We start from the raw sequence: 16,435 nt of genomic DNA on the forward strand, positions 1-16,435 counted from the left end.
CACTAATGGATTACAGTGCTCAGCTTTAGATGTGACTCCCACCCCTCTGTGGGCTGCAGGAAAAGTCCAAAGTGTATTTACATCTGCTCCTCCCACACAGGCAAGCCAAGTATTTGGTTTATGATAAAGGATTTGCTGCATAGATGCTTCTGGATGCTCCTGCCTAAGAAGCTGACACACGTTCATATTTCTTTAGAACCCCTAAACTGCAAGATTGGGATTGAGCTGCTATACCCCAATAGAGGAAAGGAAGCCCAAGAGAAAAGAATTTGACTCTGTTCCTTGTCCCCTGTCAAGAACAGCCCTTACTTGGGCTCATTGCACTCCTGCCACAAGCCATCAGGACCGCCAAATCTCAGCCACTGCCTGTCTCTGACCTTCCCCTGGTAGATGACCCACCTGTGGTCCATTGCCCTGGTCCTCCCTGGATTCGATCTCCACCTCCTGTTCTGAACAGAGTGCTTTAGTTTGCTAGGAAGAGCTATTTAAGCTAGCTCAAGTTAAGATGCATAAAGATACCACAACTCTCTTATGGGCACAGGAACTGGTACAAATGGGCAGGGGCGTTCAAGCTGGGAAGCCACGAAAACCACAGCAGGGAGGGACGATCTCTCTTGTCTCTAATTCTATCTGCCTCACACTTCACCTCGTCCTTGATCTCAACTGGATTTCTCTGCTTACACACGGCCCAGCAGATCCCCACACCCAATCTAAATGGCCTCACAATTCTAGTGGCCACTACCCTCTGACCACAGTCTCTGGGTCTCTCATCTAGACTCCTAGAAGAGGATAAGAGAATGATGAGATGGTCACATTCCAGAGAGAAAAGGATGGAGGAGAGAGGGGGAAAGAAAGAGAATTATTAACTCATTCTAAACTGCAGGTTGGTGCCCACTGTGGTCCACTCAGCTATTGTGTGCGAGCGGGGCCATGTGGACTATAAGCTGCCCTTTCCAAGGGTGAGAGTGAGCTTATGCCAAAAGGGACATTGACTATTGGCTTTCTTACCTAGACATGGTCAGACATTGGTTCACGGTACCCAGGCATTGGTTCTGTTGATTGCCATGTGCCTGCAGGTGAGGGTAAGAGATCCCTCTCTCTTCTCCTGCTCCCACCCTGGCCTGCTTCTCTCCTGTTCACCCACCAGACCTCCCGCTCCGGAGAACCCTCATCAGTAGGGCCAACACTGGGGCCTGGCCAACCACTGCTAGATCTGCAGGAGGCAGAGAGGGCCTGATCCCAGAGGACATCCCAGGCCTGAAAACAGCTAACATCTTGCCCACTTCCCCCAACTCCCAAGAGCAAAGACTTCTATCCAGGGTCTCTTGAAGGCCATTCTGCCACCCCTGTGGAAATGGAGAGGATGAAAAGCCCAGCACCATCTTGTGTGTGCATGCACATGTATCTTTTATATTTACCTAGACTGTCTCAGCTCCCCAGACCCCACTTGCTGTTTTTTTTTTTTTTTTTTTTTAAAGATTTTATTTATTCAGCTTTTTCCCCCCAAAGCCCCAGTAGATAGTTGTATGTCATAGGTTCACATCCTTCTAGTTGCTGTACGCGGGACTCGGCCTCGCGTTGGACGGAGAAGTGGTGCCTCCGGGCGCTCCCGGGATCCGAACCCGGGCCGCCAGCATCAGAGCGCGCGCACTTAACCGCTAAGCCACAGAGCCGGCCCCCCACTTGCTGTTTAACAACATGTGAACCTTCCCCTTCAAAGGTGTCTGGTCTTCCCTCAGCACCTTTATGCAAGGCAAAAGCTGGTGCCTGTTGGTTTCCGTAGTATTCAAGGGGACTTGGGTTGATCGTGGAAATAGAGCCTGTCTCAGTGGAATGCTTGTTTCTCCTGATTTAATGCATGTGTTTCTCTGTTCCTTTCTCTTTGATGTGGCTGTCTCTCCTCTGGTTTCAGCTGCAGAACTCTCTGAAGACCGATTTGTGTCTTGATCAGGGTCCAGACACAGAGAATGTTCCCATCGTGTACATCTGCCATGGGATGACGCCCCAGGTGAGTCCCCTGAGAGATCCCTGTGCCAGGGGTGTGCACATGTGTGTCTGGTGTGAGGAAGGATGGCTAAACTCTGTCATTGCTACTCTGGACCCGGGGCCTCGGGGGATTTTTGTTGGGAAGTATTCTCATGAGCAAAAGGAGAGAGTCACTCCTGCCTTACGTGGAAGGAGGCTGGAGGAATCGATGCTGGGATGCCCGGATCCTCTGGGGTAGGGAGCAAGGAAGGTGATAAATTTCCAAAGAGGAACACCTGCCTCCTTTGGGGAGACCTTGGATAAATCATAGTCCTGTTTCTGGCAGCCATGCCCTTCCCTAGTAAGAGGGACCCCCAGGGTTCCCCTCAGCTCCATGATATCTCACGAGTCCCTTCAGAGTACCATATCGTGGCCTTTAGGCTCTGCCCTGTAGTAGATCACAGCTGGGGCCAAAATTTACAGCCGTGAGACCCTTTCTAGCTCTTGTGACCTTCCTCTGGTGGAGAATGAAGGACAGCTACCAGGAACATAAGTTATCCTAAAAAATTCCCCATTCATAGCCCAGGCTTCAGATATCCAAAGAGGATGTCAAGGCACCGGCAAGAGAAAGGGTTTATTCAACAAAGTACAATGGACAACCGTTGACCAAGAATGCCATAGACTGACCTGTTCTGCATCAACAATGTTTTCAGAGTTTACTTATCTCACCTCCAGAAGTGCACAGTGATTTAAAAAAAGATATTTTGCTATAGAAGATATGTATATTTGTGCAATTGCAATTCAGTGATTCAAAGAGTTGTTACCCACCGAAACACACGACTGAAGGATGTCGTGACATGTGTATCACCTTGTGTACTATGCTGAGAGTCCCCTCGATTGTCCACTGTGATCTCTACTGCCTCATCCATTTTGTGGCCAAGCTTCTGTGGCATCACTGACGGTCACTAGCAGGTAAGAACATGACATTATCCCCACACCACACCGTATAGCAACTCACTCTTCATCATCACAATGGTGTGACATTTTTAGTGGGTAACTATTTTTATGTAAACTTTTTATTGGCATATAACATATATACAGAAAATAGGCAAATTATAAATGTACAGATTGATTAATTTTCAGAGCAAGCACACCCATGTAACCAGCATCCAGATTAAAAAAAAGAGCAGTATTGCCTGATTTTGAATTTTACGTAAGTAGGGTCATGGGGTATATGCTTTCTCATGTTGGTTTTTTCTTTCTTTCATCTTTATACTTGTAAAGTACATCCGTGCTGTTACATGTCGTAATTTGTTCATTTTTATTACTATGTAATATGCCATTTTATGAATATGCCATATTCATGATATAGTCTATCGTTGATGGACACTTGGGTATTGCCAATTTGGGAGTATTATGAATACCACTGCTATGAGCATTCTTGTTCATGTCTTCTGGTGCACATACACACTCATTTCTTTTGGGTTTATACCTAGGAGTCGAACTGCTGAGTTGTAGGGTTGACAAATGTTCACTTTTTGGAGACACTGCCTATGTTAATCTGCTAGGGCTACCGTAACAAAATGCCACAGCCTGGGTGGCTAAACAACAGAAATTTATTTTCTCACAGTTCTGGAGGTCGAGAAGTCCAAGATCAAAGTGTCGGCTGATTTGGTCTCTGGTGAGGGCTCTCTTTCTGGCTTGCAAATGGTCACCTTCTCCCTGTCTCCTCATGTGTCAGGAGAGAGAGAATAAGGGAGCTCTCTGGTGTCTCTTCTTAAAAGGATGCTAATCCTATCAGATTGGGGCTCTACCCTTATGACCTCATTTAACCTTACCTTGAAGATTTGGAAAATTCTCAGCCTGTCTATATTGCAAAAAAATGAGAAAGCTTGTTCTGAAGAGAACACTAAGGGTGTGGCTGAACAACCATTTGATAAAGAGATCATGGGTGAGACTCATGGATTTAATCAGCCATCTCAGCAGCAGAGGCCAGAAATGGAGGTAGATTATACCAGCAGAGACACTGCCAGTTTGAACTAGAGGGGACAGAGAAAGTGAGACAGAATGAAGGAAGATTGTTGGACCTCTTAGATTCTACAAGACAGGACCATAGAGCTATTCAGTTGTGAACATCCCCTATTGCTCAAGAAAAGGGAAGAATGAGGCTGAAGGTGATTCGGAGATCCTCAGGGCTGCTACTCCCAACACAGGCCCAGGGCAAGGCTGTTTCCTCAAAGGGTGGGCCTGCCTCTCTGGTTTTGGTGGGCCAAGATGGCCCTGCCCAGTGCCTCAGGGTTGGGTCCAAGCAGCGAGCAGCGTGGGCAAGGCCACCCCAGAGAGCCAAAGAGGTGGGCAGCCCCACAGAGCAATTAGGGTAACACTGCCACCCCAGTGGGCCTGGAGGGGAGAGCATGGAGCCAAAGAGTATTATTCTCGAGCCTTAAGATCTGATGGTATTTGTCTTGCTGGGTTTTGGACTTGCTTGGGACGCAGCAACACTTTCTTCCTTGCACTTTCTCCCTTTTGGAATGGGATTGTCTGTCCTAGGCCTGTCCCACCATCATATTTTGGAAGGAAATAACTTGTCTGATTTCACAAGTTCACAGCTGGAGAGAAATTTTCCTCAGGATGAATCGTACCTGAAAGTCTCACCCATATCTGATTTAGATGTTATTTAGATGATATTTGGACTTTAGACTTTAGAATTGATGCAAGAATGAGTTAAGACTTTTGGGGCTGTTAAGGATAAAATGACTGTATCTTGCATGGGAGAAAGAAATGAATTTGGGGGGGCCAGGGGCAGAATACTACATACTGAATTGTATCCCCCCAAAATTTAGATGTTGAAGCCCTAATCCTGACTGTATTTGGAGTAAGGAAGTAATTAAGGTTAAACAAGGTCGTAAAGTTGGAGCCCTGATCCAATAGGATTAGTGTCCTTATGAGAAGAGACACCAGAGAGCTCGGTTACTTTCTCTCCCGTGTAAGGACACAGAAGAAGGCGGCTGTTAGCAAGCTAGGAAGAGAGCACTCACCAGAAGCTGAATGGACCAGCACCTTGATCTTGGACTTCCCAGCCTTCCAGAATTGTGTGAAAATAAATTTCTGTTGTTTAAGCCACCCAGCCTGTGGTCTTTTGTTATGGCAGCCAGAGCAGGCTAATCTACTAATCAAACAGTTTTCCAAAGTAGTTGTATCAATTTTTACTCCCACCAGCCATATACTAGAATTCTGCTCATTCCACATCCTTGCCAACATTTGGTATTATCAGTAAATTGTAGACATTGTGGTGGGTGTATAATGGTGTCACACTGTGGTTTTAATTTGCATTTTCTGATTATTGATGCGTTAAGTTTATAAATGCAACTGAGTTTCAGTGCAGAACATCCCCACGTTGATCTTGAGTGTGGGCCAAGGTGGCCAGGTCACGAGTAATTAGATCTTTTTGTAAATTCCTTCTCTACTTTTTAATATTTATGATCCAGAAGACAATGGGTAAACTTGCCTTTAACAAATCTGTGTGAGAATCTGCAGGGTTGGTGCTTATCTGGACCATTGGACAAATATTGGGTGTTTCCTCTGTGGCGTGGTGGGTGTCAGTTCAAGCAGAGGCTGCCAGTCTACCAGCTACAGATGATTCAATATGGGACAGTCTGTGTTGTGGTTGGGAGCATGGATTCTGGAGCCAGATTGACTGAGTCTAAATGTTAGCTTTGACACTTTCTAGTTGTGAAACCTTGGACAGGTTTTTAAATCTGGGCCTATTTTCTTATGTGTAAAATATGGATTAATAGTGGTATATATCATAAATGTTGTTGTGAGGATTTAATACATGTAAAGTATTTAAAATAGAGCCTGGCATATGGTAAGTGCTCAATAAATGCTAGCTATTAGTATTGCTGTAATAATATTATTACTATTATTATCACTCGTTATGCCTGACTCTTGCTCAGTATAGAACCCTCAAGATTCTAGCTCCAATCCACACTGCACCGATTTTGCTTGACCTCATGTGCCATGTGCCATGGGTTCCTTCCCTGGTCAAAACCCACCCATAGACTATTGGAGCATCACTGAGTTGCTATGGCAGCAAAAATGCAGTGGAGTAGGAGGAAGGGCAGTGAACCGGGGAACAGGAAGCCTGAGTCCTAGGCTTGGTCTTGCCACACATTTGTGATGTCACCTTAACCATCTCTGCACCTTTATTTTGTTTTACTCTTTTATTGAGGTACAATTTTACACTACGGTACACTCATCTTAAGTGTACAGCTCAATGAATTTCTACATTTGTAGATACCGTACAGTCAGCACCCAGATCAAGCCCATCATCCTAGAGGACTTCCTTCTACCTCCTCTGGGTCAACACCTCTACCCAACCTTTACCCTCTGTGATTCTGATCTCTAGCACCATTGACTAGTTTTATCTGGGCCTGTCTTCTTATCTGCCAGTGAGGAAGCTGAACTGGCTCTCTCCAGGCCCAGCTCGGCCAGATCTGGCAATCTGCTTACCTCACATTCTTTGTTCTGAACTTCTGTTGGCCTGGGAAGCTGTGAGTTTGTGCTGTGCTTGCCAGGAATACTGGGCGCTGCCTTCCCTTCTTGCTTTGTATATCAGCTTCTTGATGTGGAGCTGCAGCAAGTCCTAAAGACTTGGGTCCCCCTCCCCGTTCCCACAGAACCCTCGTGTACCTAGGCTGTACAGGAACGGGGGCCCAGTTGCCCTCTCCCACCAGACGCGCAGCTGAGGTGCACGGCTGTCAGTGACTGGAGGTCAAGAGGCTTGAGAGCAGCCTCAGATCAGACATATTTCCCAGAACAGGGAGATGTAGGGACTCTTCTGGGGCAGGAATTTGTTGAGTCTGGCCTGCCCAGTGAGCTGGGAGAACCAGAGAGGACAGGGTCATCCTGGAGATGGGCTAGGTGTCCTTGGCTGGAGTTCATTCATCTACTAGGGATGGACACAGGTGCAGAGGATAAGCGATGGATGAGGAGGCAGGACTTCCGGCTGGCGAGGCTTCCCAAAGGCATCTACTAGCCCTTAAGAACTTCACTGGCTCATGGAGGGGATGAGAAAAGGAGGAACTCAGGGATATCACCTTAGTACAAGATCAGCATACAAATCAGAAAGGGACTGTGGACAGATACACACCCCAAAGATACTCTGAATCTCCCAGACTTGGTCCAAATCAAACGCACAACATGCATTTCCAGGGACGTTTTCCCCTCCCACTGGCAGCTCTCAGTGAAATTTCTCTCGTTACCATGACCACGAGGCCAAGGAGAGCCCAGGGAAGTTCACATATGCACAGACGGGACCACCACATGCAATTGTACAGGGAGGGATGTGGCATCTCACACTGTTGTCTGGGGAATAGAGACCAGCCCAAGGTGACAGTCTTTCTGGCCTCTGCTATGAAACCTCACATGTTCATCCCTGAGCACCACCGTTGATAAGAAGCCTGGAAATGTTGAAAGGCAAATGATGAAGCAATAGATAGTGGTCAAAAACCAGACTACCTGGGTTCTAATTCCAGCCATACCACTTACTAATTGGGTTCTTTAGCTGGGTGTCATAACTGCCTTTTGCCTCAAATTCCTTACCTATAGAATGGAGATTATAGTAGTACCTACCTTATAGGGTCATTATCAGAATTAAATAAATTGATGCACATAAAGCATTTAAACAATAAACCTAGTACACAGTCGTTACTTACTAAATACAGTCATGTGCTGCATAATGCCATTTCGGTCAATGATGTATCGCATATACGACAGTGGTCCCATGAGATTAGTACTATGTAGCCTAGGTGTGGAGTAGGCTATATCTTCTAGGTTTAAGTACACTCCATGATGTTCACACAATGACGAAATCACCTAATGACACATTTCTCTCCGTATCCCCTTTGTTAAGCGATGCACGACTATATTGGCAATTATTATTACCAGATTGGTAAAGAGACTCAAGACCATGTCTTTGAGCTAAAAGAAGGGGAATTGTTTAGCCTGGAGAGGAGCAGATTTAAGAGGGACGTGAAAAATTCCAAAATTATAAGGACACAGATTTTTGGTTGAATATGTGGAAACCCTTCCCAGTCATTGGCTCAGGCGAGAGTGATCTCTCCACCATCAGAGGCTCCAGGGGCATTATGAAGGGTTCCTATATCATGTAGCCTCTTAAGCTAAGAAATCCCTAAGGGCACTCCCACCTTGGAATTCTATGACTTTTTTAATTCATTACCTTTTTTTTTTTCCCTTACCTCAATGGCGGTCTACCCTGTGACAGTGGGAGACAGTGATGAATCAGATGCAAGTCACTGCCCTCATGAAGTTTCCACTCTATGATGGAGACAGACTCTTCTATATTTTTAATCTTCAATTCTTCACCACAGCCAGAGCCTGAACTCTTTTCTCTCTTGAAAATTGCATATGTGGCTACATTTGAGCTACATGTCTTGGATTTCAGCCAGCCATGGCCAAGAATGGCAAAAGAGGAGGAAGGACAAGCAGGCAGGACTGTGGGCTGGCCCAGTTCATCCTGCCAATCTTGGGGGTCATTGCCCTTCATTGTTTCCTTCTTTCAAATTTCTAAGCTTGTCCATTTGGGGTTTTAACACCAGAAAGAACCTGTATCAATCAGATAATAAGCAATCCCCAGACCTCACTGGCATTAACCAAACAAGTTTATTTTGTCAACTGAAAAAATTAAAACATGACTCTTCAACCAATTACAATGAACATGGGACAGAAGCTTATTGAACTCACTAATAAGGGAACCAGTAAGATGGTTAAGCAGGTACTGAGAACATTTGAGGAACTCGGTATCTATAGGCATTTTCTGAAAAAGAATGTTAGAATAAGATTGCTAGATTAGATACCGAAGTGGTTAATGCCCTACAGGGAAATAAAATCATAGCCTTTAGTGTGATCTTTCCTACCCAGGCAGAAATCTAGAAGTTAGCATTTAACTTTGTAATATCTGGGTACTAATCAAAAGATAAATAGCAAAGTCAAACACAAGGACATTCTCTTGGAAAACTATATACTCTTAGGCGAGCCTGTTGGACAATGCCCAGTATAATATTGAAAGGATAGATCACCTCCCCTCCCTTTTTGCCATATTTCTAGGGTTTAGACATTTCTCTTAACTCTTTTCACAAAGTTGTGTAAAGGTGGAGTGACTCTCCAGGCCATTAACAACTCAGGTACCCTGGTGGATTCACAGTCTGACTGTGTGGCCTTCCCCCGTATTATTTCCCAGGGCTGCTGTAACAAAGGACCCCACACCGGGTGGCTTAAACAACAGAAATGTATTGTCTCACGGTTCTGGAGGCTGGAAGTCCAAGATGAAGGTGTTGGCAGAGCCGTGCTCCCTCTGAGGCACTAGGGGGCATCTGTTCCAGCCTCTCTCCTAGCTTCTGGTAGTTCCTGGGCTTGTGACAGCAAGACTCCAACTTCACATGGAGTTCTCCCTGTGCATGTCTGTGTCCAGATTCCCCCTTCTTGTAAGGACACCAGTCATGTTGAACTAGGGGCCCCCCTACTCCAGTGTGACCCCATCCTAACCTAACTAATTATATCTGCAACATCCCTGTTTCCAAATAAGGCGACATTCTGAGTACTGACTTCAACATATGAATTTTTGAGGTGTACAATTCAAACCACGACACCTCCAAAGGGGAAGAGTGTGACTGGAAATCTGACTTTCATGCCTTGGTCAAAAAGTGCCTCCTGTCCCTTCCTTGCACATTTCTTTGGCCAGAGCTAGTCACATGGCCCGGCCTGACGACAGAGGAGGTGGGATTAGGGTTTTCTGCGTGCACGGGAAGCCTTGTCTCTGCCACATGACCCTAGATATTTTCTGAATGAATTCCACCTGTGACAAACAAGAAAACAAGAAAATGGCATCTGGGGATGTGAACTGACTCGCCTGAGTGACCACAAGTCACTGGCAAAGAAGGACGAGGAAGGAGGCCTGTATTTTGACCTCCAGTTTCTCCTCCAGTTTCATTCATTCATTCACCAAACATGTGCTAGCTTGTCTTTCAGGAAGTCCTCATGTTTTGGAAAGTTTCATTTTCCCTGAAGACAAAATTTAGTTTGGTCTAGTGATAGGAATGGTTTTGTAGAGCAACTTAGAGTGTGGCCCAGCGGGGACAAAGACATTAGGGACCCAAAGACGCCTTGGGCTAGCAAGAGGGGCTGGGCTCGCATCTGTGTTTAAACGCTTTGAGAGATTCTGCTTACATTTTGTTTGAAAAGTTCGCTCTGATATAGCTGTGCTGTTGCCAGGTCTCAGAGAAGGCCCTGGGGAGGAGAACACAGTGTAACTAATGAAATTAGTGAGGTGACGCTGCTGGGAAGCATGTAATTGGTTAATGAGTAAACGTAACCATTTTATTTAAGTTAGCAAATTCCAAGCAATCTTCAAAATAACTGAAAATGTGAGCCCTAATTAGTGTCAAAGCCTGGAAAATTCCTTCTGATGGGAAGAATACAAGGGGATCTCCCTACAAGACTTTATTTATTTGTTTATTCAATCACTCACTCATTCATTCATTTGTTTGTTTAAGAAACATGCACTGAGTATTATTTTATGCCAAGAATTGCGAGAGGCAAAGGCGGCTTTGCCCAGGTGCCTGATCTGGAAGAGTCCGCTCTGGAAAGGGAGGCGGGCACTCAGATAACTACAGTTCATAGGATGCAACCTGCTTGGAACCTACCGCCCGAACCACCTTCTTATTATCCCATCAAAGGAGGGACGACAGGACAAGTCAGGGTCTGAGGGCCCCTCCCATTCCTTCTGCCTACATCTTCTAGACTGTAGAAGACACAGGAAAAAAAAGTGTTTTTCCCATGGGAAGGTAAATTTTTACCTATAGAAGAAGGAAGATGAAAGGGACTTTAATTCCTTTTAAGGTTTTTGAAATACTGCAGCTGCCACGTTTCTGCTTGAGGAAGTGTTTTTTGACTCAAGGTATAAAGGTTAGAGTGGAGTTGAAAGCAGTATTCTGCTTTAACCTGGAGATGAATTCCATGTTGGATCAGATCTTTGTTCAATAAAAGTAAGAAAAGTGTGGGATTGTAGGTGGACTTTAGTGCCTTTGCTTTTTGGAATTTTTGGAATTTCTTCTTCGTGTTTTCAAGTTCTCATTCGGCTATACATACACACACACACGCAGAGAGAGAGAGAGAGAGAAGGAGAGAGAGAGGGAAATGAATGAAAAACCCTGCTTATTTCTGTCTGCTAATCACTCTCTAGAAACTGCCGTTCCCACATGGGGTCATAATGAAGCCATCACCCCCCTGCTTGGCGATGATCCCGAGGTCAACTCATGGAACATAAGCAGCCTCTCATAGATTGTTCTTGAACTCCCAGATCTTTCAAGCAACGTCTCAGACATAATTGAAAAAGGTTTGCTTTCAGGCCAAGAATTCAAATAGCCAGCCACTTCTCTGTGACCTTTGGGAGATTTCTCCACTTCTCTATGATTTTTATCTATAAATAAATCAGAATGCCAGGCACCAAATGGCTATAAGGTTTTGAAAAACTTCCCTGAGTTCATGTCTTGGCTCTCATGTGATACACTTGTGCCCTGCACAACTCCTTGTGTGTGGCTGTACTGCCTGGGCACCAGCTGCTGTATGTTAGTGCAGGGCCCTGACTGGGTTATGGTCTGTGGGGAGCCTCACCTAGTCCTGAAACTTTGGCTGGTCACCTCCAGCTCTGCATTATTTGGGGACTATCCGGTAGGGTTATTTGGATCTCTTGATTTATTGGCCTCTGAGCTGTAGCCTTGCAGAATTCCAGGGGCCCTTGTTCCTGTGGTGGTGCAGTGGGCTGGCCCTGGGCTGGCCTGGCTCTCTGCACACTTCTGGGCAGCTATCCCTCAGCTCCTCCCTGTGGCCCTTCCACTTTCACAGGGCATGCTGGTTGTTTGAGGGGGTAGTTTTTACTCCAGAGGAGCCAGGGCTGTGACTGCTGCAGTCACGAGCTTGGAGCCAGGCAAGGCTGGGATCTAGTCCCAGTTCTGCCCTTACAACATGTGTGATTGGGGCAAGTGACTTCATCTTTCTTACGTCCAGTTATGTTATAATCTGTGAAATGGGACAGTAATGTACACTTCACTGAATTATTGTGAGGGCTCTGATGGCCTGTACATGACAACACTGAGTCCAGTGCCTAGAATATGATGGTAGGTGTTATTATGTCACACCCAAGGGCAGTGAATAAGGGAGATAGTCAAGGCTGGGACGAGTAGGGCTGACAACCTGCAGTCACGCCCTCCTGGACCCCCAGGCTGGACTGGCTCCCTCATCCTAGTAGCCTTTGAAGCATCCATGGAGAGCAGGTGCCTGATGTATCCTGCCTGCATCCCGGGCTCAGGAACTCATCCCCTCTGTGTCTGCTCCTCAGTAAGTGCTGAGGGACCGAATTGTTTTAGTAATCCGGCCTACAGTCTCCCTCCTTCCTTAGAGCCCCACTGAAAGGACGTGAACCAACTGTGCTGGTCCCTGGTGGGGCTGCTTGGGTGTGAGTCCTGGCTCTGCCCTTATTAGCTGTGTCACCTGGACATGATCCTTAACTTTTCTTTACCTCAAATATCTATAACTTAAAACAAAGCCTACTGTATGGTAACTGCTACTTAACAATAGGCAGCATATTTGTATAATCTATGTGTGTGTATATCAATATATAATGTTGTTATATTATATAGATAATTACTGTGTCAGTCTCCCTAGACACCTCCCATATGTCAATTCATTTCATCTTAGAACCATGTTGCCACCTATTCCCACTTTAAAGATGTTGGCTCAAAGCTGTAAAGATGTACCCAAAACCCCACCCCTGATGGGTGGTGGATTCAGGCCCATATGCCTAGAACATGGTCGTAGGTGTAATTATGTCACACCCAGGAGCATCCTCCCCCAGGGTGAAGAGGGGCTGGAAGCTGGGAAGAGCAGGCTGACCACCAGTGCTGCTTTCTCTCCCAGCCCTTCCTGCCCTAGGCTCTGGCTGCGTCCACAAGGCATGGCCCAGGTGACCATCACAGGGCTCCCTCTTCCTCACAGACACCCACTGGACCCATCTGCGGTTATCTGCCTGAAGCTGGTCCCGCTCTGGGTGCAGTGAGCGCTCAGCTGGTTTCCCACCCTGCTTTCAGAAAGCCCGCATTTCCATTTCCCTTTTGGTAGTTGCACACGGAGGCCGAAGGGCGAGCCCGCAGCCCTGGATGCCTCAGCTCAGCGCGGGGTGCAGGAGCACAGGGAGGGAGCGGGCGGATGCGCTAGGCACACAGATGTTGGGGCCGCAGTGGTAGCCTTCTGTTTCACAAGAGATGGTGAACTCTGGGCTGCTCCCACAGCTTCAGTGCTAAAAAAAGGAGCCGCTTGATTTGTTATTCATTCTACATGATATGTTCTTCACTTCATGTCCAAACTCCGCAATTAGAACGGTAAACAGCGCGTTGGCATGACTTTCATTAAGCGCCCACAGGCCGGGAAGAAGCAGTCGTTGGCAGCACCGCAGTGGGCCAGCACTGAGGAGGATGGTTCCCGCTCACCACCCAGGGCGAGGCTGAGCGCCTGCCCTCTACCCGCTGTTCTCTGGAGAGCTGTGCTTCTCAGGACCCTCTGGCCTCGGGGACAGGTCACGAACCAGTGTCACAGGAACTGAATTTAGATCCCAACTTGCCTCTGTGCTCTGATAAGTCACTTCACCTCCTTGAGCCTCGGCTTCCTGATCGGTAAAATGGGGACGGACGCTGAGATTTTAGTGAAGCAACAAACCCGTATGTGCCTAGCACCAAGCCTGGCATAGAAAGGGGCACAGTAATGTTGGTTTCTTGTTCTAACTAGGGCAGCCTCTCAACATTTTTTGAGAGCTTGTTAGTCTGCCTAAAGATAATAATACTAACAACAGTTTACATTTATTGTCCACTGTTTCTAGGCGTCTTTCTAAATATTTTGTGTGCAGAATCTCAGTTAATACTCTCAACAGCCCTGGGAGGTAGATACTGCTATTACACCATTTGTATGGGGGAGAAAACTGGTCCTCAAGGCAGTTATGTAACTTGCTCCGGGTCACACATTAGCATGGGGCTTAGAAATGCCGGGCCCAGGCTCCTCGGAGCCATGACTCGGGACTCCTCCCTCATTTCCTTAGATATGTGGCCTCTGCTCTCAGGAGGTTCTCTGGACAGAGACAGGACAATAAGCCACCACCATGTGGTGTGATGAAGGTTTGGCATGTAAAGATGTTCAGAGCGCACTTGCTGGATGAATAAAGGCTGCCATGAGAGTACAGGGGAGGGAGTAGCCAACCACCAGGCCTGCTCTTCTTCGTGGGATCTAAAGGAAAACTGAGTTTAATTTGCAGTGTTCTCCCTGAAAGGACTTGTGGCAGGTTCCCGAGACTGGGCTGAAGGAGGTTTGAAAATACCACCCAGTCGACACAGCCCTGCCACCCACCCTTGGCCAGGACACAGAGCAGGTCATTCAGCTCTCTGGACTCATGAAAGCTCTCTGCATGTGCCCCTCGTCTTTGGGGTTCCCCTTTCCCCCGAGGAACTGGGGCAGCCATCTCCGCATTGGAGGACGTCCCCATTGGAGGACGTCTCAGGATTCCAGGGCTAAAGCTTCACACCGAAGGCCCCCGTTCTCCCCCTTGTTATCCTTCAGGTCTCAGCCCAAGGCCACTTCCTCAGGGCAGTCTTTCCTGACCACCCTCTCTAAGCTGCTCTCACTTGTTTTTCTCGAATCTCTGCACCTGTCTGATTCCATCACAGCTGTTGTGTTATATGTATAAATGTAATTATGATCACAGTTGGCGCTTACGTGTGAATTTGTTTACTTGTCAACGGTCTCTCTCCACTAGATTGTAAGTTCCTGAGGGCAGGCACTTGCTTTGTTCTCCAGTGTGTCCTCGTGCCCAGCATGCTGCCTGGCTCAGAGCCAGCGCTCAGTGCACCTCTGGTTAGTAAATGGATCTGTTCACAAGGTTGGTGGATTTTTGAGCACTGAAGGTAGTCTTCCTAACAAAGACCGCCTAGCAGCCTGCCCAAGACACACTTACCAGCCTTAACCCTAAGCCTGATTCTTCATCTGCAAAATGGAGTTAAAACCATCCATCCAATAGACGTTCTGTGAGGATTCCATGGAGAATAGATAGAGTGCTGAGCGCTAGGCCTGGCACAGTAAGTCCTCAATCAATAACTGCTGTTATTTTTATTAGTAGTATTAGTTATTGGTAGTCAAGATAAGATCTGGAAGGATCTCTCTCTCTTCGTTTAGACCCAGTATCTTTTCATGGAGACCTGGGGGTGGGAACCAGATCCTGGTCATTTTTCTCTATGAGGGCCAGTTGCTGTGGGCACAGGTTGGGCAGGAGTCAGGGACACCTCCTTCCATCAAGGCCTCTCCTCCACCAAGGCTTGCTGGCACACAGAAGCTGGCCTGCTTTTCCATTTGACTCAACCCCTAGGCAAGAGAGACTCCGTAGATCCTGTGGGTTCTCCCATTGGCAGAGCTACATTGACTGACACTCCTCCTAGAGCTTTCTGTAACTCACTCCCCCATTCAAGATGGTCTTGAAGGGGGCCGGCCCCATGGCTTAGCGGTTAAGTGCACGTGCTCCGCTACTGGCAGCCCGGGTTCGGATCCTGGGCGCACACCGACACACCACTTGTCCGGCCATGCTGCGGCCGCGTCCCACATACAGCAACTAGAAGGATGTGCAACTATGATGTACAACTGTCTACTGGGGCTTTGGGGAGAAAAGGGGGGGGAAAAAAAAGGAGGAGGATTGGCAATAGATGTAAGCTCAGGGCTGATCTTCCTCACAAAAAAAAGAAAAGATGGTCTTGAAGAACCGCATCCAGGAGAGCCCAGGATAAGAGCAGCGAGCCAGTGACAGAGTGTAAGCTACAAGCATTCCGTCTCAGAAGAGAGACGGCTCCTGAATGGCACAGGTACACAGCGCCCCCCCCCAAAGAAACTTCCGCCTTCATCCATTTGGAGCAGGAAGTGGGGAGGTTTCCCCATAGTTAATGTGAGTGCTCTGCTGCCCTTTGCACAAAGTGCAGGCCCTCAAGAAGTGGGCTGCATCATTTGCCACTCTTTGCTCCTGTTTTTTAGTAGAGTGCCACTGACATTTTGGGTAGGGCAGTTCTTCGCTGTATGGAATGTTTAGCATCCCTGGATCCTGACCAGCAGTGGTGTCAATGTGGGACCAAGCCATCCCCATGCATCTCCAAAGGTGCCCTGGACGAGGTGGTATCACCCCTAGCTGAGAATGTGGCCAAGAAGGAGCATAAGAAACAGGCTCTAGGATTTGGGAATGGCTCGTGATATTGAGTAGGGACTTCTGAACGGTGTTTATATCAGGGTAGCTTAAGGATATGCTTGTCTATTTCAAGAAAATTCCTAAGTAGATGTGTTCGGAATATATCACGGGCATAAATGGATTCTT

The 16,435-nt window shown here is 47.1% G+C and overlaps 1 protein-coding gene across 2 annotated transcripts in view; it reads left to right on the forward strand.

Moving 5' to 3' along the window:
* GALNT18 (polypeptide N-acetylgalactosaminyltransferase 18) overlaps positions 1 to 16,435 on the forward strand; it is a 339,217-nt gene that overhangs the window by 289,819 nt on the left and 32,963 nt on the right. For both annotated transcript variants that reach the window (XM_087433212.1, XM_004418438.3), the window contains one exon: positions 1,913 to 2,008. In XM_087433212.1, the coding sequence (XP_087289338.1) occupies positions 1,913 to 2,008 (96 nt within the window). The remainder of the gene's footprint in view (positions 1 to 1,912; positions 2,009 to 16,435) is intronic.

The sequence above is a fragment of the Ceratotherium simum genome, chromosome 7, assembly GCF_057802395.1.
Source record: "Ceratotherium simum simum isolate JZ-2026a chromosome 7, ASM5780239v1, whole genome shotgun sequence".
Taxonomy (NCBI): Eukaryota; Metazoa; Chordata; class Mammalia; order Perissodactyla; family Rhinocerotidae; genus Ceratotherium; species Ceratotherium simum.